Source organism: Emydura macquarii, unplaced genomic scaffold (assembly GCF_026122565.2).
Source record: "Emydura macquarii macquarii isolate MOO-44397 ecotype Brisbane River unplaced genomic scaffold, CSIRO-AGI_Emac_v2 contig_1348, whole genome shotgun sequence".
Classification (NCBI taxonomy): domain Eukaryota; kingdom Metazoa; phylum Chordata; order Testudines; family Chelidae; genus Emydura; species Emydura macquarii.
The window spans coordinates 5,971,195-5,997,521 of NW_027131485.1; the positions used below are offsets into that span (position 1 = coordinate 5,971,195).

At 39.5% G+C, this 26,327-nt stretch overlaps 1 protein-coding gene across 1 annotated transcript in view; it reads left to right on the plus strand.

Annotated features, from left to right (window-relative positions):
• Positions 1 to 419: 419 nt before the first annotated feature.
• The window catches only part of DNAH3 (dynein axonemal heavy chain 3), a 90,086-nt gene continuing 64,178 nt past the window's right edge, over positions 420 to 26,327 (plus strand). The window contains exons 1-14 of the mRNA XM_067551460.1: positions 420 to 458; positions 1,940 to 2,041; positions 6,151 to 6,376; positions 8,092 to 8,161; positions 10,089 to 10,278; positions 10,859 to 11,048; positions 16,439 to 16,634; positions 17,766 to 17,891; positions 20,408 to 20,603; positions 21,630 to 21,809; positions 22,703 to 22,839; positions 23,002 to 23,107; positions 24,062 to 24,240; positions 25,416 to 25,600. Of these exons, the coding sequence (XP_067407561.1) occupies positions 420 to 458; positions 1,940 to 2,041; positions 6,151 to 6,376; positions 8,092 to 8,161; positions 10,089 to 10,278; positions 10,859 to 11,048; positions 16,439 to 16,634; positions 17,766 to 17,891; positions 20,408 to 20,603; positions 21,630 to 21,809; positions 22,703 to 22,839; positions 23,002 to 23,107; positions 24,062 to 24,240; positions 25,416 to 25,600 (2,122 nt within the window). The remainder of the gene's footprint in view (positions 459 to 1,939; positions 2,042 to 6,150; positions 6,377 to 8,091; positions 8,162 to 10,088; positions 10,279 to 10,858; positions 11,049 to 16,438; positions 16,635 to 17,765; positions 17,892 to 20,407; positions 20,604 to 21,629; positions 21,810 to 22,702; positions 22,840 to 23,001; positions 23,108 to 24,061; positions 24,241 to 25,415; positions 25,601 to 26,327) is intronic.

Consider the following 26,327-nt stretch of genomic DNA (forward strand, 5'->3'; position numbering starts at 1 on the left):
CAAAATGTATCAAAGAAACATCCTATAGAAATGATAATACATTCTGGAAGTGTGATTACAACAGATAATACGTGTCCTTTTGATGGTGATTTAATGCACTGGCCTTCAAATGCTAGTGCACTTGAACGTTACATGTTTCTGGTATAACTATCTGGTATAACTATCAACTGTAGTTGGGTTTTATGGCTCTTTTAAGGGATATAGACTTGAAAGAATCCAAACAATTGTTGCAGTATGGTACTATAGCTTTCTGTGATCGTTTAATGTGCTTCATATCTCCATATGGAATGTTACTTGTGTTTATATATATATATATATATATTTGTGGGTGAAATCTTGGCACTATTGAAGTCAATGGGAGTTTTTCTCTTGACTTTAGTAGAGCCAGGATTTCACCCTCTGTGTATGGGATGGGGAGCATGGAGGGGAACTGCACGTTATTACTTTTTGGAGCAACGGTAAGAAGCATTGTTGAGCATGTTTACAGGTTCCCTTTAGCCATCTTGCCCTGCTGGCTACATGGCTCCTGAATACTCTGCATGGCAATGGGAGCTCTGCTCTCCACTCATCCTGCTTCATCTTTGGTGAGTTAGGGTGGGATTTTTCCTTTACATTTGGAATTTGTTATTAACATAGTTTGGCTGGAAAGTGTCACATCTAGAATTTCCAAAGAATTTACAGTTCTTTTGAAATGCAAACAGCACAAATCATAGCATGCCAAACAACAATGCATCTTATTCTTCAATACACAAATTAGTCATGAGGTATTGCAATTTAAGGCATGCATATTTCTGCCGATGCCACTCTGCTGCCCTGTATACACACTCCACCATTCTTTGCTGCTAGTGTCATTTTATGTAATTGGGAGATTATTCCTTGGGCAACTCCTGGACCCTTACATGCAAAGAAGAAATTATAGGAGGGGAAAATGTACTAAGAAAACTTCACATGGAACCCCAGAAAGCTATCTCAGCATGTCAGCCCCTTGAGGGCATGGTTCTGAGACTTGGTAGATGTTCTGACACCTACATCAAAATCCTGTGGGTTTTAGTGCACATGAGAGGAGCCTACCCCTCTGCTCTGTTTCCTGTCCTCCATCCTGGCAGCACCGCTTCCTTTGGAGCTGTAACATTCTTGATTCCCTGTATTGACATTGAAATAATTTTTTAACTCTAATTTCCTTTACCCAATAAAAGTCCCATATTTACTTTTTCATTTCAGTCAGGTTGGACAATGATTAGTCAATTTCACTTTCTGGTATACATTCATTGTCACAATGCTGCAATATTTAGTTTGTTCCAACCTGCTAGAGCAAATATTTAAACCCAAACAGGTTTGGTGGCTGAATGGTTAAGCTGCTTTACCAGACTTCTGGAGGGTGTGGGTTTGAGTCTTGCTTGATCTTGCCGTGAAAAGCTGCTTGCAGTTCACCCAGTTGCAATATGGATAGCTAATGCATAAGGTTAGGGGAGTCAATGGAGGTTGAATATCATGCTGGCAACACCCCTCCCTATTGGCTACACCTAACTTTGTCAGCTTGATGAGTCATCTGTACCTTGAGGCAGACTCTGATAAATACTTTAATTTTTTTTTTCTAATATGAGCACTTGGATGGGGTTTTTTTATGAAACCTAAATTTTGAAACATCAGCTTTTGCTCCAGCATTCTTATCCAAGATTGAAAAATGCCTCAAAAATCAGAGTTTTCTTTGCGATAGACACATTTCTCCTAGGTCTCTGAAGAGGACTCAAAGATGTACAGTGCTGCCAGAAAACCAGTTTTGCTCTGATTACGAATATCAGTTTTCTTTAATGTTAGAACAGTTGCAACATACCATTCTTATAGGAAAATCAAATGGTCCTGTCCTTCATCAATAAAATCCTTTGTCAAGCAGTACAATTCAAAATCTTTTTGTAAAACACATTTTTATTCTCTCTAGTCCCAAAATGATTCTGTGTATAACATGAGTCATTCCAAAGGGATACCAGAGTTACCACCTCTGCCAGCTGCAACCACGACAGAACCCTCAGAACTGTATCAGGTATGTGTCCTCTTCCCCAATATAAAATTTTAAATATAGCTATTGGAATGCCTGCAGGCATTGGATATTTTCAGGTTTTAAGCAGATGATGAGGTAAAAGATTTTTAAATACGATAGTAGCACGATTCCTGTTTCAAAGGTGTTGCCATTGTTTCTGTTATGACGTGAACATTACATTTTGCATCCATCTGAAACCTGATTTGCAAGCTCATGGTCCAGCACTATTTCCCCTCAAATCCGGTCTTAAATATATCCATCTTTTTCAGCTCATGGCAAGGGAAACAAATGTAATAATTTCTTTTTCTTTTAAAACAGTTGACTTATTTTTGCAAACAGCCTGGCTGAGTGAATGTAAATTAAAATGGGGTTGGAGGGCTGCATCCTGCCCCAAACTAATATTTTAAGGTGTGGTGTGAGAGGGTTGGTGGTGGATGAGGCAATGCATGCTGGAAGGGAAGAAAGAGCTGACAGAGTGGATCGCCCAAAAATAGGAGTATGGCTACTCATTTGGCAAAGCTTTAAATGTTTGTGCATCAATTCACCAAGAATGCCTTGCATTGGGAAGATGGTACCTACAACTAAGTAGAATACAAAAGAGGATAATGTGACATTTTTGGACCCATTTCAAATGGAAGAATAATTGCAGAAACACCCTAAAAATAATAGAGAAATAGAGTGAAATCTGTAAGTACCTGGGTTCAGCAAAGGGCTCAGCAAAAGTCATTTGCTTAGTATATGTGAGTGCTCAGATCAGCAAAGAAAATTGTCTTTCAAACATCATGGGGATGTTTCAAATGATCTCGTAAGACACAGGGGTAGGCACAAGAACTGATCCTAAGATGAACTTTCAGTATCACGTAACTGTTGTGACATATATTTGATGGTCTAGTCTATTTAACTTATGGTTCTCAATGATCTTCCTCAGTAGTAGCAGTTCCCTCCTGTCCCACTTCCTGCCTCAACACATCCCTTATGTCATCATTAGCAAGGGATCTGTCCTGAGGCCAGGAAGATGCTCCATCGAGTGGAAAAAATAACAAATTTAAAAGAAAGGGCCTGATGCGAACAGATGCTGAGCATGTACAACTCTTATTGACTACAGCGAGTGTTGAGACTGCTTAGCACCTTTCCATATAAACCCAATATTTTAAATGATTTTTAATTTATCTAACTCGCCCCCACCTCAATTATTATATAATTATACAAGAGCCTAGTTACCCATACGAGTTATATTACTTAAAGCCCTTCTGGAAAGCTCTCAGATACCGTGGTGATGGGTGAAGTATGAGAAACTGAATAGAATAGAGCCTATGAATGTTCAAAAGTGACTGTAGGGAGTATGATTGCACTTTAACAGCAGTCTGAATGCCTGTATCTTTACTGATAAGATTAACCACATCGATCATAAGAAAAACCCACAGCAGGAATTGTAATCTGGTTTTATTACCAATATTTTAAATTGGCCAATAATATCATTATCATATAGGCTAAAGTTCATGATAGACTGGGGAACAAAAAAAAGCTGTATCAGTAATACAAATGGAAGGAAGTTACTTCATGTCTTAATACTCTGCCTTTCCGGAGGTTATATGGTGATGACCAGCTGAGCAGATCCATTTAATTGGAGATCCCGAGGGAATGGAAAGAGAAATGAGGGGATGGAAGGCAGGATGTCAAAAACCTATTAAAATCTATTTTAAATTATTAAAAACTTGATGCTAGTAATGTCATGCAAAGAGAGATGACAAATGCAGATAGCTATGTTTTCGTTGCATTATTGTATTAGGCAAGGAAAGGTTAAGCAGGATGAAATGTGAGAAGACAGTGGAATATGCATTTAAAATGGGATCTACAGAAATTATGAGCTGAAGAACATTCATGCTGTAGTGTATAGGCATGTGCATTTCCTCTCTCTGGGTATAAGAATATTTCTGTAAGGAATCTATTACCTGATCCCATGCCACTGCCTTTATTTACAGTGGTCCCATTAAAGTTGGGGGCTCCAGGACATAAGTTTAACAGAAGGAACAATCAATAGACATCAATTTGTCTGAGAGAACATGGAATGAACAGCAAGAGGAAATCTATTATGAATCTATTATTAATAAGGAAAGAGAAAGATGAGAAATGAATACATATCATTAACCAATGCAGGCATTTAGCCATTGCTGGGCATAAGTGCTACAAACATTTCTTCTTCTCTCAGCTGATTAGCAGAGCAGATATCTTTATATCACTGCTAGAAGAGGGCTTGATAGAACAGAGAAGTTGGGAGGTAGAGGAAAAATTCCAAGTTACAAAAATGTAGGGATGAAAAGAGAAGAAATGAAATGAAATGAAATGAAATGGAGATGGGGTATGATTAAAGAGAATTAAATAATTTGTTGATACATTTATAATAAGGGCCCATTGAAGATGTGTATAGTTATTCATATGTAAGTGTGCAGGATCAGGCTCCAAGAGTGACACAGGATCAAGAAGATGTGATGGTAGAAAAAGCAGCATCCCCCAACTGTCATTCACATGAGCCAGATTGACTTGTTTGCCATATATACTAGTCAGGCTGTGTGAATTGACAGATTCTGTTCCTCCGAAGGAGGCATCTAGATACAGCTCCACAATATCTAATGTCATGTGGCATTTTATGGCTGCCAACCAAGGGAATATTTCCTCCTCTAAGTAAAGCACAGCTTTTGTGTCTGATACAGTAGCTCAGAAGGCCAATAGTCAGTTCTTCTAGGGGGCACAAACTGTAGAGGCCTTTTTAAGCTGCAGACAGCCCTAAATTTTTTTTCCCACAACAATCTGCATTTTAGACACATTTTCAAATTATTCAGTGAGTGAAGTTCCAATTATGACTGAAATATGTTAAGAACACCATTCATTTTTGAAGAATATTACCACATACAGTCATATGACAAATGAGCTGTTCATTCTAAATTAGCATTGTTAGAATATATATATAACTTTTACCAGTTATATGATTCCAGAGGATAAATATCATAACTAGTGCTGGTCTGAAAATGTTTTTATTCTTTCATGGGAAATTGCTATAATTCAAAATTTGTTTTCATCCTGATTCAGGACATCAAGTCAAAATCTCAAAATATTTTGTAGAATGGAAATTCTGAAATATTTTTATTCAGACACCTCAAAAGAACCTTCTTGAAACATTTTTGTTAATGCCAAAATATTATTATATAATATTAAATATGATAGATAACATAAATACTACATTTTATTATAAATAAATATTATATACAAATATTACAATAAAATAGTTCAATTAAAAAAATTAAAAGTTGCAACAAAACAATAAAGTTGGAATGAAATAGAATGATGAAGTTGAAACAAAATTCTCCATTTTGAATAGTTTCAATATGTTTCCACCAAAATTTTCATTGAAATTTTGCATATTCCTGCAAAACATTTTGATTTTAACACATGCGTTTTCAAATGGAAAACTATTCCATCAAAAAAATTTGACTAGCTTTAATCATAACCCTTTTCTGATATAAATGTTGTCTTTAAAAATAAATATTTGTTTTTAGTTTATTGCTCATTTGTGTATTGCATATGATCTTTACCATGTTGTAAAAAATCAAAAGCAAAATAGTTTCACTAAGTCCACTGAAGTTGCATCAGGATACAATTGACTCAGACTGTTTTAAAGGAGGGGCCAAATGGTTCAGTGGGTTGTTCACCCACTTTCACCTTTAGGCTGATGGTACTAAAGCTCAGGACAGTAGTTACTAAAAGTTGATGGCTGTTCAGTGGCCTGCATGACATAAGTTTGGAGTTTTTCAGTGAAACTTTGAGGCTCACTAGCAGGGCAATGTGGGGAAGCTTGTCATGCTGCTGCCTGGGCTGCCACTCATCTCTCACTTCATTCTTCCGGCCTGTCAATCTGCAGTTTTCATGAGCCTTATATAAACATGCAGATTTTTTAAAATCAGTGCCAAATGTGAACTGGTGTTTGTGATGTGGTAGATCCAAGAGTTTAGGCTGACTTCAGGCGTAGAAATAGCACTTATTGTTTCCTGTGCTAGCTACAGAAAGACACTTCTTAGATAGCCCAATGACTTAATATTACTGTGTTTTTATTTCAGCTTGTCCTTAAGAACAGCTATTATCCTCCTTTGATGCAAAGAATGTCATGGACTTTGGCGGTTCCATTTAAAGAACAGCGTTATTACCGAAGCCCGAGTGATTCCATAGCTAATAACTACACGCTTACTGCAAGTGATCTAAAACTGAAAGATCTGCATAAAATGGTTTCCCCTGCAATGGCGAGAGCAACACTGGGTTCAGCAAAGCAGAGGGCAGTTTCACCACGTATCCATACTTGTATATATTAGCACGTTATCTAATGGTTCTGTTTATCTCTGCACATTTAATTAGCAGTATAAATCTGCATTTGCTGTAATCCCTGACCATTCTCTCCTATTAACCTTTCTTGGGTGAAGTTTGGATATAAAATGGCTAGAGATTTAGCTCACACAGCTAGCTGATACTTTTATGGGGCAGATGGTTAATTTCTGAACTTTATAAGTGAGCAGTCCTGACTGTTTTTGGGATATCATTCCTAATTACTTACCTGTAAAGAGCATCATCCCATGCACTTCACCCTGTCATAGGCTCAATAAGCATTATCACCTTGGGGGTCAGTATTAAAGCTGGTCAGGAAATTTTTGATGAAGTTGTTTCTGTCAGGAAATGCTGTTTTGTCAAAACTGAAACTTTTTGTGGAAAAGTTTCAATTAAATTTTCACTGCCAAGCTTTCTTAGATTTAGGAAGGAATTCCAGAGTGGGAGTGGGAGAAAAGAGCGAGAGACCCATCCCAGGTTAGCCAATAGCCCAGTGGTTAGGACACTCATCTGGGATATGAGAGACCTAGGTTGAGCCTGGGACTTGAACCTCTATATTCCAAGTGAGTGCCCTAATCACCAGACTGTTGGTTATTTGGGGAGGAGAGGGTCTCATGTTTTATCACAAACAAATTCTGAATGTCTTGTTTTCATTTCAGTGTGGATCAAAACCAAATTTCAAAACCTCAATTTTTCACAGACCAGAATTCTTATTTTCTGGACAGTCATAGTCAGTATAAAGCAGTAGAATGATTCTTTCCCAGTGTACAGGATCAGCAGAATCCTTCCATTCACCTAGGCTCTGCTTCCTAGTGAAGAGCCTTCTATGGTATGTAAATAGAAGGTCATACCAATTTAAAATCTACTTTTTCATTTGTGAACTTCCAAGGATTCTAGCATCTCATCATAAACCACTACTATCGGTCAGAGATTGCTATAATGTAGTATGCTAACTTCTAGTGATTATATACTCCCGTCACTTACTGTATTTGTCTAAAGGTGTTTTCTGCTCATCCAGGCCTTTGCTTCCTTTCTTTTCATCTTGATAGATGATTGGGAATTTGAGAAAAAAACTTTCAATGTCCACTTTGTTCTATGCACACTACTTAAGTAGGCTTTGTTTTGGTTCACTAAGCCTCTTACCATTGTTTCTTCACCTGTTCCCTTGGACTCATGTGCATCTCAAATGAATAAAGGTATGTGAAATGAGATGCAGTCACAGTCAGGGTCTGTTTCCTTGGAGAAAAGGCGTTATATGGCGATTGATTATTTGTATGTCTGAAAAACCTATCGTAACAGCTTCTTGTTCACAGGCTAGTCAGATATAGTGAAATTGGTAGAACTCCGTATTTTATCACACTACCTTTAGGTATTTTATTGCACAATCTGTATGTAAAAGTTAGAAATATATGTCCTATTTCAGGAAAGCGTTGCTACTAAGGAAAACACTTGAACATTAACATTAATGGAATTTAGCACATGCTTAAGGTTAAGAACCTCAGTTCAGCAAGGTACTTCAGCATGTGTTTAAGTACCTTGCTGAATCAGGACCATAGCCCTCTTATTTGCAGATTGTATTTTTCTGTTATTTCACTGCCTGTTGTAGTTCATTCATGTATCTTTGCTTTGCAATAATTTGAAATAACCTTCTTATAAATGGTTTTCTTGACTGATACTTATAGCTTCAAAAGAATTTGCACCTTCTGAGAAGAGGCTCAAACTTAGACAAAGAAGTAAATGTGATTCTGATAGGTAATGTACCATAGTTGATCATAAAGACATGGAGTGTTGAAATCAGTCTCAGAGTTAGAGGTCTGCAGTTTGAAATACTTTTGGTATCCTGGTGTTTTAATTTTTCTCTTGGTTTGGATGTAGTTCCAATACAATTTTATGTCCTTTATAAAATCTGTTTGTAACAAGCATGAAATTCCTGCCTGAGCAGAGAAGGCCAGCAGAAAGCTCATGCAGCACTTTTTGCTGGTCCTCTGCAGGGGGTGAATTTCACCCCTCTAGTGTATAAAACGGCACATTTAATGAATTGTAGTAATGAATCACTTCCCTGGGGTGTTCACAGATAGATATATTCCCAGGGAGTAGTCACAAGACAACTAGAAATATGCTGTAACTACACTATCAGTTTTTCAGACGTACAGTACTTTTATATAGTGAGGAAAGTACTAAAAATGTTTTTTCCTCCCAATTCATTTCCTTGCCCAGACATTACCTGTTCTCACCTTCCCCTGACTCCTCCTCTGATCTCTCTGTTTCCCACACCTGGCTTCCAGTAGGCTTCCCTTTCCTCATGTTCTCTGTCCTCTTTGGCTCCCAATCACAATCTGCTTCCCTGGGCTGGACTCCTCATCCAGTCTCAGTATCCACCCCCCTGGCTCCTTGTCCCAGTCTCCTTGCCCATCCAGTTCCAATTTTCCTCTCCACTCCCCCGCTGCCAGTCTCCAATCCCAGTTTCAGTCTTCCTCACCCAGAATCCTTGTCCCCAGTCTACTCCCTCCACCTTCTGTCTCCCCCTCCCTCCCACAGGTCTTCCCTCTGCATTCAGTAAAGGCAGCTTCCTTTCTCATGCTGCCTATGTGCCAGCAAGTGTGTGGGAGGAGGGAGGAGTCGAGGGGTCATTGAGAGAACAAGAGAGGTAGGCTTCCTGTTCTCAGTTCAGGTGCCCGGACCCATCATGGCTGTCAGGAGCCCGGAGCTGCAATTGCAGGGAAAGTTCTACTACTCAGCCTCAGACTGTGGAGCATGCCAAGGGTGGATGGAATCTTCAGGGAATTTATCTTCTAAAGTCTAAGAAATCTACTGACAATATGCAAACTGTGATTTTTCCAAAGGCCACCCTGTACCACATTTCAAGTCCCTGCTCCAACGCATGGGAGCACTAGAGCTGTTCAAAGAAAAGGTTGCCAGATTGTAACATGGGTAAAACACATATTTTTCTCTAGCCTCATTCTTTGAAATGGCTGAACTGTTTTGACTATAATTTTCCATAGATATTCAACCTGAGGTAGAGACCTGGTTTGGAAAATTTCAACTGAAACGGCTAAAGTTTGGCAAAATTAAGCAACTGAAAATAGATCTTATGGTGTAAAATGTCAGTCAACCTCAGTAATAGATGGTGCTACCAGTTTGCCTATAAAAACAGTGCTCCCTTTTGTTGCTATAATTACCTGTACATATTTTTATATTTTGTTTATTTTGATTTAAAAATAACTAAAAAGATGCCAATCAAAACTCTAACCTAGCACACACTAACAATGCAATTTAAAATGATCAGTTCAGCAGAAGATCAGGCAGCCCTTTCCAAAAGCCCTGATAACGGATATCTTTTGCAATATGCAGAGAAGGTTACTGAATTTGGACTATTTCAAACTTGGGGATTGTGTATATACGTATTGTAAAATACATTGTCCATATCTATAATATTCTGGCCACTCTTCATATTAAAATGATATAGAATAAGGCAGCATTGTATATTATTGCCAATGTAGCAGTTTGGTGTACGTTGTATGGCTTTATTGCATCTTCATGAATAGTTGAAGTACTGTAGAATAGGCAATGTTCATCATCAGCAGAGTGCCACTGAAAAACAGGGCATGAATGTGGCCAGAATGTTACGAGAATGCATCTCTGGCTGTAAGCTTACTAAACTGGTGCCCTTTTGTTTCAGGACCACACCAACCCAGCTGTGCAGTGTAGATTCAGATTCATTATATTCAGATAGGCAGAGCCCGGAATTAGGCATCACATATTATTCAGACACCCAACCATTGACTCCAGAAGAACAGTTTGTTGTCATGCTCCATCACGAGGAGGAGATACATAAACAAGAAGAGTCGCCTTCGGAAAATGACATAGAGGTATTGACTTCACTTTTTTAAATTAAGAAAAGTGATGATAATCCTAATCAGGAGTATCAATATGTACTATTATGCCCACTTAAATTTGGCATAAACTGGAAAAAGAAGAACATTTCCATGTGCCAGAGAAAGCATGAATAAAAACTAAATACAATAAACCACATTTAAATCTTTCTTCATTCCTAATCTGCCTCCATTTCCTTTCCATCTGTTTCCTTTTTCTTTGAATACTTTCCCACTTCTCAGTCTGTGTTCTTCATGCCAATGGGTTGCATCTAAACACATCTAACCAAATTCTTAATCTCATGTTGTTGGCTTGTACTTCAGCATTTTACTAAATTTTAGTTGGTCCAGCCAAGGACAATGCATCTAAGAAGATGAAACTACTTTAAAAAATTACATCAGAAATTTGTACTCATTTAAAAGAAATTATAGTTTGAAATTGCCAAGGCACATGATATTCCAAGTGCTCTACACCTGTGAAAAGGGTTGAGGAGATTGAAAAACAAACAAACCTGAAAAGTATTGCACCATAGTTGTCGTAACAGTCAATACAATAAGGATATTTTTGTTTTTACAGAGATATTGTTATTACATACATAATGGAATACGGAAAGAAATGCTGGCACCCCAGGATAAAGAAGTGAGGAACATGATTTTAAAGCAAATTCCAAATCATTTTCTTACCAACTCAAATCTGGAGAAATTGCTTCATAGTTTAACAGAAGAGATTGAAGATGACTATCACATCAGCCTCATGAAAAATATTGGTAAGAGGGCAAACGTCTCTGTAGTTTTGGCAAATGCAGTGATTTTGCAGTCCAAAAAAAAAAAGAATCTCATTCTTCTCTCAGGTCCACATGGGTTACTCCTTTGAAGTCAGTGGAATCACTCTAGATTTTCATGAAGCTACAATCAGTGACCATGTAATTCCAGTTTCATCAAGTACTCTTATTTACTAAGCACTATAAGACTTCAGTTAGCATAGAGTCATCTCCAAATTTGGTAGCCAAGTAGTCTCTGGGCTCATCCTTCACATGTAGTTTCCCATTCCTAATGCAGGCTCAAATCAAATTAAGAAAGCATAGTTCTACATAACCTTACAATATAATTCAATGAGACAAATTCATCTCTTCCACAGCTTTACTGAACTCCATTGCTGTTACACCTGGATCGATATATGTCACGAGTTAAAAGTTTTCATTTAAATCATTACAGGATTAATGAGAATGGAACACATGGAACTGAAATAGGAAATAATTATGGGGTTAAGGTGCTTTTAGATTTGGGCACGTTCAACAAATAGAATAGGAAAATGAAAGAGTCAATACAGAAGATCAGAAGTATTGAAATTCACTAATGTCCAGTTCCAGGAGACTGAGTGTGAGGGAAATGATCCTAATAAAACAACAATGACTTCACAAAAGTAGCTTTCTCTTCCATTCTTTTTTTTCCCAGTAGACTCATTATAATTTTCCAGTTGGTCTTTTGTTGGTAGCCCCAGGAGCCAATAGACCTGTTGCTCTTTTCCAAAACATAGCTGCTGAGTGGGGATCAATTCAAAATAGTCAATTGGAATTTCCACCAGGGCTTTCCTTACTTTCTATGTTTTGCTCACGTTAATTGTTGTGTTGTTTGAATAAGTTCTCCAGGACAGAGATCTTCTCATCTTTCAGCTATATATGTCACTGAAGTACCATATTTACTTATGTTTCTTTTCTTATCTCTGTGATAGCCGGCATGTGCCAGTTTAAGGGCTTGTCACAGGAGAATATCATACCAATACAACTTTAAACCACTATAGTTATAGCAGTATAATTCCTGGAGTGAACAATTTTATTCAGGAATAAGAGTGCCTTTTTCTGGTTTAGCTTATGTGGCTTTGGTGTTGATTAAAGCTAAACCAAAAAAAGTCAGTCTTATTCTAGAATAAGAGAATCCGCTTATGGAGTTATACCGATATAATTAAACCAGTATAACTGGAAAAATCTCCCTTGTTAATAAGGCCTCACACTCTTTCAGTAATCCTAAAGGTACTGAACCAATTGCTTACTCCCTTCAAACAGTTCTGGGAAGGAAACTGTCAGTAAAGCATTTGCTTCACCATCACAGATGTAGTTCTGGCAAAGAAGTGCTAGTGGTGTGCCAGGGCTAACATATCTTCTATGAGGTATGCACACACACCTTCTTATGAGCTATTAGGGGCTTGCAGGGAAGAAGCTAGTATCTGTGTAGCAATCAGAATCAGATTGTTATGTGCAATTAGAACTTAGAGAAATCAAAATAAGTACTTATCCCCTTCTGTGCTCCCTCAAGGAAAAGCCTCTACAAACCAATCAATCAAGCAGCATGAGCAGCATCATAAGCGTGCGCAAGGGGTGGGCAGGAAAATTGTAAAGTGAAATTGACAAGCTGCTGCTTGCTGGTGGAAAATTGAAATGTGAAACTGACAAGCAGCCACAGAAATTGAAGGAGCTGCCAGATTTTGTGGCAGTGGCTGAAATTGACACCCCTGAAAATATCATGAAAATTCCCTGGGTGCACACCCTAATGAAATGTGCTGCGCATGCCTGTGAGCAGCATGACTGGTTTGCATAAAACGCAGCAGGAATGACTCAGCAGTTTGGGATATTGGCAAGATGGGTGTTCCCCAGTGTGGAGCACCTAGTAATTGCAAGATCCCTTTCAAGGGAGAAAATCCATTTAAAAAGGGGAAATGGGGCAACTTAATCACCTTAATTTACCAGAGCCTCAGACATGGATGTCAAGGGCTGCAGTATGGGAAGTTGAAAGAAAGTATTTGAATTATAGAATGCACAAAACTGCTCCCTGTTCAGGGGAACTGGGAGTATTAAGCTCTAGCCTGAAGGCTTTTGAACCTAGTTGTACATTTTCCAGGTTGTAAATCAGGCCAGGTCTAAACTAAAAAGTTAAGTTGACTCAGCTACGGTATTCAGAGTTGTGAAAAATCCACACCATTGAGCAACAGTAGTTCAGCAGACCTAACCCAGTTGTTCTGTCGATCTAGCTAGTACTGCCTCTTCAAGAGGTGGATTCACAGTGGCAGGAGAATCACTCCTGTGGCTGTAGTGAGAGTCTACACTGAAGTGTGACAGCAGCGCAGTTTCAGCACAGCAGCTGTGCCATTGTAACCATTTAACTGTAGACTTAACCTCAGAAGTAACTCCACTGAGGCCTAAAATTGATGTGAGAATCAGACTTTGACACTAGATTGGAGGAGGATTCAGTGATCTATAATGATTATTGTGTAGACTCCATCTCAACCAGCAGATGGTACTGTATCTCAGTGATGTTGTTGTGTATGTTATAATGTTGTTGATCTGATCCGGGCGGAAGGGGTGAGGTTAGCACAAAGTTCAGTCCTGTCTGTGTGACTGGAGTTGGTGCTTGCAGTGTCCCAGTACATCTCTGCGATTCCATAAGCGAGCATTACAGCTGGTGGCAGTGGCTTCAAAAGCACTTTTGCCTGAGAAGAAATTTACTGATCATGCAGAGGAGACTGGAATCTGTGAGCACTTGACGGACTTTGAGATGTTGCTGTCTGTGAATGAATGGACTGAGGAGAAAGCAGCATGGTGATTTTTGAATGGTGGTGATAGTACAACACTTTGGCGGCTACCCAGTGTGGATCGTGGATCTTGCAAACAATCACGCAATCCGTTATACAAGCACTGTAAAGGAAGATTGGCCCTTTTGAAATACAGAAAGGAATGGCAAGTCAGGACCAGGCTGGAAGGGGAACCCTGGCATAGTTACGTGTGCATTAAGGAGACTGTTCAATAGGACTTTCCCTGCATTTGGGAAATGGCTCAAGTGAAGCAGAACCTACTGCACCACATCTGGACTTGGCAATGCAGAGAGGGACAAGCCATGAGAGAATCCTATGTGAAAAATCAGTTTATAAATGGTTTAACAGGGAAATTTCATAACCTGCCTGTGAAAGAGGATAACATGCTGGATAAACCCATGGACCAGATTATATACAGCGTTTGAAATCTGGAAGAAGAAATTGGTGTTTCCTTAAAGGTATCAGCTGTTAATTCCCAGCCTCAGGGTGACACCTTTATACTAGATGCAGCATGTCAAGAAATGACTGCTAGCTAAATGGCTAAAAAATTGGAGGAGGCCAAAGTGCAAGCCATTCACACGTATCCTATGGGTCAGAAGAGACAGACTGTTTCCCATGTGGGTCTCAGGTCAGATGACATTTGCAGGCATTGTGAAAGCAAAGGCCACTGGAGATGGAATTGCCTACACAGAAGGAAACCACAAGAAGGGAAACAAGAAGTTGGTGATGCAGTAGTGCCAGCAACTATTAGAATGGCCCATCTGAAGAGCTGCCCAGATATCTGTTACTATGTGCCTGGAGTCATCACTGGCTGGAAAATCACAATGCTGTTGGACTCAGGATCTGAAATAAATCTGATCCATGGTGAACACCTGGTGCTGAAAGGAAAGAAAATTTGTATTTCAAGAGTTAAATTGGTGACTACTAATTATCAGCCACAGCAAACAGGAGAAACCCAGCTCCTGCTGAACTTGTGGTCTATGCATACTAGGTGGACTTTTGTTGTGGTGACCAGTATTTCTAGGGTTGCTGTATTGGGCGTTGATTTAATCTGAGGGCATCACAGGAACTCTTGAGATGTTAATAGAACATGTTTCTGGACAATATTCATCTATCCTTGCTGGATGTGGGTAGGAGGAAGTTTGGACCCTCTTGATGCCTTAGTGGTGCCTCTACCATGCCTATATTGGGACAGAGAGGAACTGCTCCCCTGTGGTAGCCCAGAACAAAGTTGTGGTGAATTTAGGTCATCATGCATACCCACCACTTCAGTGAACCTGCAGGAGTGTTTGAAGCGACCAGTGTCCAGTCAGGATTGTTGTTTAGCAGAATTCTGTTTCAGGCTGGACCAAAAGGGAAGTTCTGGCCAAGAACAATTAATCTGACTGCTAGTGAAAAATAAGTTGATGAGGACGTAGCTAGTGTCTGTTGTAGCTAGTGTCTCAAAGCCTCTCACAGGGGCAGAGATCAAGAGCTGTGAAGTAGCCCAATCAGGAAAAGAGCTAGAGGTTGACTTGATGGAAGCAGCTGTGGAAGGGAATGGAAGAAAGTGATTAGAACAGCTGCTCTTATGATATGCTAGTGCAGTGGTCCCCAAACCTTTGGGGTCATGCCTCCCCCCTTTACCTGGTCCACAGGAGCCGCAATCAGGAGATGGGGCTGGGAGAGGGGCCAAAGACAACCATGAGCAGGGTGGTGAGCCAGGGGCTGAGCTGCAGCTGGAGCCGGAGTGGGGGCTGGAGCTGCAGCTGTGGGCCTGGGGCTGCAAATGGAGCCAGGAGCCAGGACCCTGGGCTGGGGCCAGGAGCAGGTCCCAGGCACGGGACATGGTGAGGAGTGAGACCCAAGCAGGGGACTTGGCTAGGAGCGGGGCCCGGGGCCATAACCAGGGGGCAGGGCTGGAGCAGAGATGGGGGCAGAGCGGGACTGGGTGGCACTTCCTCTCCAACCCCATGGAGACTGGTGAGTGCTGCACTTAAGAAGTGCTGAAATGCAAGTACCAGAAGTTCCATAAGACGTTGTTCTGGCTGTCCCCAAAAGTGCCAGAACAGCCTCTTGGCAGAACTCAAGCACTGCTTTTAAGTCCCACTGACATCACAGATATTCAGCAACTCACAGTCAGCCCCTTAGATTAACCTTTTCTATCTAGTTATCTTATATGGTCGCCCTTGCAGTAATATCACAAACATTAATGAAAGTAGCCTCACAACCTCCCTGTAAGGAGGGAAGTATTACTATCCCCATTTTATAGATCAGGAACCGAGGCACAGAGTGATTAAGTCACTTGGACGTACATGTAGCCTGTGGAAGAGCTAAGATCAGAACCCAGACCATCTGAGTTCCAGATATAATGCTTTAGCCACAGAGCCACCCCTCTTGTCTTAGTCTGCTGACATAGTTAGTAATGGCCTCAGATAAAATTTTATTACTGTGTCATGTTAATTTAAATTTAAAGATATGTAAGAGTTATATTGTGTAATGGCAAGTTTTGTCTGGCAGTGTGCAGTAATGAATATGTGTGGTTTTCAGCAATGCATTCAGTCTTACAATGATTTTTATGATTTGCTATAGTTGATTACATCTTGATGGATCCAGCTGAGAGAGAGAGACTCTTTATTGGAAATATCCCATGCTCTTTTCCTCAGAGAGTGATTCGTGCACCAGTCCCGTGGCATAGTGTTTACCAAGAAATGAAAAGCTGGAATGAAAGCCATCTGTTCACAGTGAATCCCATGATGGTTATGTTGCAACATCTCTGGTTTACTGAGTAAGATGTCTTGTTTACTGTATATTGGTTAGATTAATTCTTCGTACCATGATTTATTTGAATGATTTTTTTAGTTCTTGCACTGCTGTCTTATCTGGATACAAGATATTACATTAAAAGAAAGAAACTTATTGAATCAGGGCTTTGCTTTTTCTCATAATAAGATGCCATTTGAGACCCTAGGTACATGGTTGGGTGGTCACTCCTTACTGCTGCTGGGGTTGCTGCAGCTACACTCCTCTTTTTAGTGTGTTAGCTTGATCAGAGACATGGGTATGTCTGCTTGAGCTGGAAATTATGCCTTCCAGCTCCAGTGCAGACATACTCGTAAGTGACAGGGAAAGATCAGCCGCTGTGGTAGAACACTCCATCCTTAATTTAGAACTCCCAGTCGGGATTTTAAAAAATGACTAGTAATATTGGGTGCTTCAATTTTTGGGTTCCCAATTTGACACTTGAAAGGGACCTTATTTGCAAAGAGTGGGCAAAGTGTAAGGTGTCTCAGGTTGGAGATGCAAAATCACTTGCCACTTTTGAAAATCATAGACCCCCTTGTGGGGTTTAATCAGATTCTTATGCTATTGCAACTTTGTTATTTGTACTGAAGTAACATTTGCAGTTTGTGGTCAGGAATCTAACCTGTTGAGTTGTGACTTACTTACAGAATGTTGCAAACTGGGATGTGTCTTATGTTGGGCACTAAACCTTAGTGTGCAAAAGCTGACCAGATTTTGACTTTTTCTTCCCACTGTGTAGCCAAAACAGACACTTATATCTATTTTTGTTAGCGTGCAGGAAGAGAAGAAACTCTGTCACTCTGTGTGTTCATCTTTGACTGAGTGGGATAATGAATTTGACCAATGGGCAGAAATGAACCAAATCATTTTAGGAAAAAGTTATTGTGATATGAAAAAGGCAAATACAAAATTAAATTCACACTGCCCGGAAAGTTTGTTGATAGCAAAAGTGCATCAGAAACTTGTAGGGGAACTTAGGAAAGAAAGAAGTTGCATCAGTGAAAAAGAGTATTCATATTTTTAACTTCTTACAAGAGCCTCCTGATTGTATCCCAGTAATTTTACTTTAAATTAAATTCATCACAGCCATCTATGTTATGTTTACTTTCCATAGGTTTAGTGACCTAAGGTTTGTTCGTACAAAAGAAATGCTGTCAGGTGACCTGCCATTGCTGCCCAGTGAATTTGAAGATTTAGTTCGAAGACATTGTATGGAAGCGCATGACATTCTTCAGAACAAGTCAGTACTGTATATAAGAATATTAGATGAATAGAATATTCTTGGAGTAGATTTGTACAGGTAACTGCAAATTACACACAAAAGGGAACCCACAAAAATGTGCATCCCCATTTGTGCCTATAAAACTCAGTGTTTGCATGTGCAATTATATAAGTGCTAATATTATCACTAGTCCATATCCTTCTGTCTTCATGCAAGCAAATTTGTGATTTAAAAAAAAAATGAAACACCCAAGGAAAGCTATGGTAATTTTGCTAGAGTAAGGACTGCATTATGTGGCCCATTATATTATTATTATTATTTTACTACTAATAATAAATAATATATTATTATCACTAGCTGAATGCACAGAAACATAGTTTGGTGCACAATTTATTAGGTTTTTACCTATGCAAAAGGTGTGCGCACACACTTGCAACTGGGCCAAATTTTAAAAATTGACCTCAAAATCCTAAATAAATCCTTGTACATTATCATATTGATATCAGTTTTGATATTAGCAGTATTTACAAACTGTTGCTGTTTTAGTTGATCATTCTAAGCTAAACTTGATAGACTAAATTGTGTAGTCAATATTATTTACTACTCATGCTGTTATTAGAGCATAATTTACAAAATATTTAATTTTTAAAAGACAGTTGAAATCCAAGCCCCATTAGCTTCAGAGGGCTAGATTTCATACATAATATCAGTGATACAGAATTTAGTTGCAGGATAATGATCCCCAGTTGCTACCTAAGGGCCCAGTGTTGGTCTTACTGAAATGAATCAGTGAATGTCTTATTTCCCATTGACTTCAATGCACAGTCGGTCCCTAAAGGCCTGATCCAAAGCCCATGTCATCAGTGGAATACCTCCCGTGGGCTTCAGTGCATTTTGGATTAGGCCCTAAGTCCTGTGGCATCTGGCTGAGGCAGAGCCAAGGTATTTTATCTTTCAGGCAGGTTGCATTGATAGTGAGGCAAGGTTCTCTTACCATGCCTGCTATGTTTTAAACCTGTAGTACTATAAGCTTTCACAAACTGACCAAGAGAAAGGAAGCTATCTAACTGATAAAGGTTTCCAAACTTTAGGAACATGGAGCATCTTCACAGGATTTCTTGGCTGCGTCAATCTCTCCTAGAGCTTTGCAGCCAGGAATGTGTGTGTATGTGTTTTTTTTAAGCAGGCTGATAATCTTATTTGCTTCAATTCATTCAGAATGAATTGAAGCAAATAAATCTTGGAGGCCCTGGGATCCTCAGGGGTCCCCTCTGAGCTCCAGAGCTTTTTTTCTGAAACTGGTAGCATTAGTGTGAGCTATTTGGCCTCCCCTATGTGAAGCCTTTGATACCAGGAGGGCTTGGACTGAAGGTAAGAAAGGCTGTTTGATTTTATTCTGCTCACAGAGGCGTATGAATGGAGAGCTGGCTTGGAATAGAATAGAAATATCTTTCTTTGAAAACTGCTTATATCTGTTTTCAGTTCTCTGCAAATCCTGCTTGAGCCCTGTCCATTTCATAAGTTTTACAGAAAAATATTGGGCAGCTCAGGCTCAAGGACTTGTGGAGTATCAAGTCCTAGAGCCTCCAGTGTTTGAGGTTTTAAAATTCATGTAAAATTATTAAAAATGTATAGAGGGTCTGGGCAGCTTTTTAAAAACAGCTGTTAAACTTGGATGACCCTGACCCACCCACAGAACCACCAAGTTCAGCATTGGTATAGCTCCAAATTCAGCACAGTGTTTGAGCGGGTGCTTAACTTTAATTACATGTGCAGCCCCCTTGAATCTGAATTGGGACCCAAGGGGAGGAAATAGAGGGACCTGAGACTTCATATTTGTTGTCAAACACAGGTGCAAATTCAGCTGCAGAGCCTTATCCTGTCTTCTCTTTCCCACATCTCTTCCCATTCTATCTGTCTTCCTTCCCCTTTTTTCCATCTCTTTCATTCTTTACCTCCCTGTTCATTTCTCTTTCAGACTGCCTCCTCTATTCCTATTCTACTGCAACCACGCAAAAAAGCATATCTTCCCACATCCTATGGGGTATGTCATAGACACCAATATCAGCTCCCACACCTCCTCTGAGGCTCCATGCATAGGCCAGTGGAATTGGTGTCAGGAGCCATTTCACACTTGAATGCCATGAGTTTGTCATCATGGTTTTATGAGTTTAAATTAAGTTTAGTTTTGGATACTCTAAAAGTAATATAATATTTATAAAAATCTAGCTGAGTGTGTTGAAAACTGTATCACACTGAAAATTGTCCTGCTAGACCAAACTTTAATTATTTGGTTTTGTGTTGATAGACTAAACGCTATCCTTATACATGGAAGCCAGCGCTATAAACTATAGGCATCCCCCAACTCAAACAATCAATATCTTCAAGGTTTTTGGTCCAACTTTGTTTGACCTTTAGTTAAAGACCACAGCTGAGTCTGGTCCCTTGGGTGACTGCTTAGTACAGGTTTCATTACATACAGTGGGTTAAGTCTATAGGGTTTTAAATGTTCTGTGCTTTGTGTTTTATTGTAGGTGGATCCCAACTTGTGCATCCCTCTTTATTGATCAGAAGGAGATGTGGCTTCATTTGGCACCCCAAAGTGACTATGACTCCCCTAAGCAAATTGAAGAGTATTTTGCTTCAGTTGCAAATCTCATGTCATTACAGCTACGCAAGATGGTTATTAACTCTTTGGAAGACCTCTTGGCATTTTTTATGATACACAAGGTATATGGAATGAAGTAGGACATTGCTGTTGCTTTTCATTGTGCTGTAGAAATAGAAATCCTTCAAATCAAATACTTTTTTCCAAAGGTAAATGCCCAGGATTCTTCCTGCCTTCCAAACTTATGGTTTGATTCTGTAAACCCTTGCCTGTATTCATTAGGACTTCTTGTGTGATCAAGAACTGTTCACTTGAGTTAGCGATTGCAAGAGCAGGACCATAATTAACAAGTTCTAAAAGATTTCAGGTGTTAATGGCATTGCTGTAGTTTTGCTATTCAGATAGGCCCTGATTTAGCAAAGGACTTTAGAACATGTTTAACTTTAAGCATGTGAGTAGTCTCATTGAAGTCAAAAGTGCTTTGCTAATTCTGTCCCATGAAATCATATGTGTATACAGGCAATAACTATTTATTAATATATGTGGTGCCATCACTCCAGCATATGATTGCCTGTCATTTCTTCCCTTCAATAACCTGGCTGCCAGTCAGTAGTTAAGTATCACCCAGGATCTGCTATGATCTTCTACAAAAACATTTGTTAATAGCACAGATTTGGGATCTGAATTGTGGGAAACCGCACCAGAATCACATTGAGAAAGTATGGAGCTGCATCCTTGTGCTAGGTACTGTATCTGGATGATGATTACGATTTATGATTTGTACTGCGGTAGCACCTAGATGAGGCCCCCAGATATTGTGCTATGTGCTGTGCAAACAATTGGGATGCAAACAAAGTCATTAAAATCTAAATCATTAAAAAATTGCCAATGAGAATCACTCATTAGGGATTTGATTCTGTGAGGTAATCAGGGCTCTACTTCCATTGAATCAATGAAGACTGAGGGCACTCAGTACCTTGAAAGATCAGGCTCCAGATTAGGATGAAGACACTGGGGGTACAGTGTAATAAAAAGAGATCTCAGTTTATGTGTGTGGTTTTAAATCATTTTTAAAATGACTTTTGAGTTGTGCATGTTACACTCAATTCCTTCAGCATTTATCGTTTTTGTTCTTTTTATTCCTTGAGGATGGGAATGACTTCGGAGAACCATATCAAGAAATGCAGTTCTTTGTTCCTCAAATACTAGTAATCAAACTCAGTGTGGAGGAACCCAAAATTGTGTTTCAGCCACTTTGGAAAGATTGTTGGAATTTAATCTACCACTGCTTCATGGAAATCCTACGGAGTTCGGAGGGACTTCCAAAGGTACGGGGTAAAAGAAGGGAGATGGGCTTTATTGTACAGAGAATGCTGCACAAAGAATGAAACCTATAAGTCAGGCTTCAGATAATATAGTGATGAGTGTGGCATAAAACTCCGATAAAGAAGACAAACAGAGTTTTAGGTATCAGTAGCTGGATAAACCTTAATGATTATAGTAGAGAACATAGAAAGGATTTCTGCTCACATTGAAGCTGCTTTATTGCTTTGGTTGGATCTCCTGTACTGTTCACCAATAAGGAATACGTGTTGTCAAGTGAAAGCTATTCCAACAGTACAAATAATCATTACCTCTACTCTCTGCTAATTTTCTTACAACAGATTTTTCTACAACTGTTTTAAGTGGGAGCACTTTATTTTTCATGAAGATTGGAAAAGTGTAAATGATCTGATTTATGTTTTTCCATTTATTTCATTCTGTTGTATAAAGCATCCTCTGGGATTACTTAATGTTCCGAAGTAAAATGTCCATATAATGTGTCCAGTTTTTAAACATAGGCTTCAACAGAGCATCCGAATCCTGCATTGAAGTGTTCAAATCAGTATTTAGGAATGTAAACGCCAATGACTAAAAGCAATTTTATGCCTCTGAATGCCAGCTTGTGTGTCTAAATATGTGATTTTTGAACTCCAGTGGCCCAGGGTTAGTATTCTGAGCTTACTTCTGACTATGGCCCTGATTCAGCAAAGCACCAAAGCATATTCCTAAAGTGCGTGTTTAAGTGCTTTGCTGAATCAGGGCCCATGTGTGCACTGCAGGACACTGTTTCTGCCAAATCACTAGGTAGGTAAAACTTGACACTTCTAACCATGTTGTATAGGTAGTGAAATGCCCTTGTTTTTAGTATATTGTATTTGTGTCATGGGGTTCTTTTTAGGTAGAAATTCAACTCTTTCCAGAATTAAAAAAAGATGACCCCACTCTCCGCACAGTAAAACCGGATGAATCTTTGGTTTCAGAATATGTGAACAAAACTGCCAGGATATTTGACAGCAACGTGGTTGGTCCACAGAAGTAAGTTTTTGCTTTTAACTTAGGTGTTGATCTAGCTCCACCAGCGTGTGAAGCAGTGTGTGAACAGTTTGTGCCAGGATCATTTTTGCATGTTTACTTCCCATTGCCATGAAGCCTAGTTTTGGGATCTTATGTTTGTTTTTACATTCTTCTGTGTTTAAGGTACTTAAATGTGTACAGGAAATACAGTGATCTTTTGAACAACAATGCAGAACAAGATATTACTGATTTTTTGAAGGAAAGCCATTCTTTAGATGCTTTCACTAAGGTAACATACAGTATTATTATTACTAATCATGCATACAATAGCCCACATTTACATGGCAGTTTTCAGACACCAATTACAATAAGTTTCCTACCCCCTGCCTTTTAGTCTAAGGCAGTGTTTCCCAACCCAGGTGTGCCATCAGGCCCAAACAGGTGTGCCCTGGAATTTTTTTAAAAAGTACATGTGAGAACAAAGGGCGGGGGGGAGCTGCCTTCTGATTGGCAGTCTGCCTCACTGATCCACCTCCTCCTGGGGTGGAGCAACCAATCAGAGTTCAATCTCCCTCTCTTCCCTCTTGTGTGAACAATGGGTTGGCTCCTCTGCCCCTCCACTTCCCTCCTGCAACCACTGGCTGGGGGTGGGGAAAGTGCACCTGGAAATTGAGGTGTGCTGCAGCAGAGAAAAGGTTGGGAACCACTGGTCTAAGGGCTTGATTCACCCTTGTAGATACAGGGAAGTGGGGACAATTTATAGCCCACCTTACCTGTAGGGCAGCTGTGTCAGCAGAGAGGATGGTATTGCTGCTGCCTCCCTGTTTGGGTTATGCTGGGGAAGGCACTGCTATGTTCTGCATAGAGCCCTACTGAAAGAGGCTGCCCAGAATGTGTGCTGAATCAGCACATCCTCCCTTTATCCCTTGGCTCCCCTCTCCGTAGCCAATCCCACCCACTTTCTGTGCTGTCCCTGCTGGACTGGGGCCCTAACTGAGTGCAGTTTTTGCAGGCAGCTTGTGCCCTGGTATCCATATGGACCTTTCATTGTTGGGGACTTTCCCCTGGGTTCTGGGGGTGGGAGTGATTTGGGCCCTAAGTGGGTAAACATGCATTGGGGTTTTTTTCTGTTTAAAATATATTACCCACCTGGTGACTGACAGATAATTCTTTGCCCTCGTGTAGCATTTCCCTTCTGTAGAGTCTAAGGAAACTAATAAGATTATTCTTTCCCCTTTTATAGAAGATTGACAGTTTAACAAAATTGAAAAAAGAAATCGCCTCCATGCATGTCACTGTTCCTCTTGCCATGTTCTGCCTGGATGCTTTAAAACTGAATGAGGAGCTTTGCAATCGGGCCCAAAAACTTAAAGATAGACTGATTGAGTTTGAAGTGGATGAAAACAGGGAATTAAATCAGAGGTACACATATGGGAGAATGCATGGCTATCACTAGATTTGTGGGTTGATGCTGTATATCTCTGCCTTTGTACATTCCTGAGAGGAAATTGTATTCACCTGCTGGATTTTTACAGTGCTAATCTGATTTATGCACAGGCTTCTGTAAATTAACACAGCATTGGACTGGTTTGCAAGGACTCCAGACTGTATATGTAAGGTTGACCAGAAATGTTCTTTAAATAAATATTATTTTTTAAAAGGTTCCTGAGTTAGGTTCTACCTGGATAGACCTAAAAATCACAATGAAAATATTTGACAATTATTTTCTTCTTCCTGACTTGAAAATTGTTAAATTGAGGGTTCTGTGTTTCCCCTGCAAGAACTAATGCCTGTCTAAAGCAGGGTTAAGGACCTCAGTTCCCTGTTCTGCACATTGAGATGTCCTTGACTTTTGCAAGAAAAACACTAGCCCTGAACTCCAGTCTTAGCCAGTAAAAGGTTTACTTTAGATTAAAGCTAAATTCATTGTACTGGTGTAATTGTGCTTCACTTGGAAGAAATCCCTTTTTTCATGAGTAAATATGGATGGTTACACTTGGAATAGGGTTGTACTTCAGGTGTCTGGAGTACTCTGCATGTATGGATAACTGTGCTCAGTACAAACCTGAAACAGGAGAACACAATGCTGGGGAAGGATATGTAATAGGTGTCTTTTTTGCTTCTTCTGTATTTTTCCCATTTTTGTCCGTGGTAATTTTGGTGATGGGGGGTGTAATTTGAGGATCTCTCTGTAAATGTTATTTTTTTGCCTAAATTTCATGCAGGATGCTTTGTTCTGTAGATGTCAGGAGAATAAATGAGCTGCTGGTTTCTGCATGTAAGGATGTCTGTGTGTAAGAGTTCAGCTCTTGAGACAGAACATTCTAAATCTGTGGGAGGGAGCAGTTAACTTAGTGTGTTGGCAGTGACAATTTAATGCCAGTTTAAGAAGCATTCTACTGTATGGATTTAAAGAGTGGTGGGATGTTGGAACTGAATGCCCTTAATTATTGCATGTCTGTTATGTGTATTCATCAGAATATCTTGTTTATAAAGATGCATTAATATCCTTTGACACACCATCTGTATTAATGAGATGCTGCACCACTCTTCATTAATAATACTCATAATTACAGGTTTCTTATTTTTTGTTGTAGCATTTGCAATCAATACAACATAATCGCAGACAAAGTCCGTGAGGTGCCTTTGAACACTGAAGAGCTGGTAGAACTTACGGCATACTTAAAAAAAGCCAGTGAAGTTACTGTTTTTAAACTGAGACGTGAGATCTCTGAAGCAGCCTACAGACTGGAATTCTTGATGGATTATGCTGATCTGCCTGGTATGTTTAAAAATACAGTATATAAATGTGTCCCTGGGAGAAATGTGTGTGTATGTGTGATATATATATATCACATTTATCACGTATACATTTATGTATGCATAAATAATATAAAAGTAGGACTTCTCTTTATTAAAGGAAACTAAATAAACTGTACAACTTCTACTATTCTAATTAAAGGTTCCAAAAAGAGGCAAATGGAAAAACAAAAGGATTCTCTAAAGGGAAAAGATGCATAAATGCAGGAAGATCCCCCCGCTTCCCCTGCCTCCACCCACACATTCTTCCTTCTCTATGGTCTCTCTATGAGAGAGTTGTGAACTGAGAACTCTTTCAGAGAATTTTTATAGTATGTGCAATGATTCAACTAACATTCTTCATCATCGTACTGGCAAAATCAAATAGTCTGGGATGTTATTTATTAAATATATTTCTGTCAGTCTAATAAATTGCTGCAAGGGTTTTGAGGCTAATCCAGAAATAGATTAGAAATGAAAATCAATGCACCTCTAAGTGCTTGTCTGTGCTTGGAAATTTACTGAAATAGTTATTCTGGAACAATTATTTCAGTATAAGCCTCCATGTGGACACTTTTTTATTCTGGGATAAGAACACTTTCGACTTAGTTTATTCCACTTAGCTAAATTATACCGACTAGCTATAGCAGAATTGTTATAGCCATGCTGGCCAGTTTTTCCCCTGTAGTCAGGGCCTCATGCAGATAAAG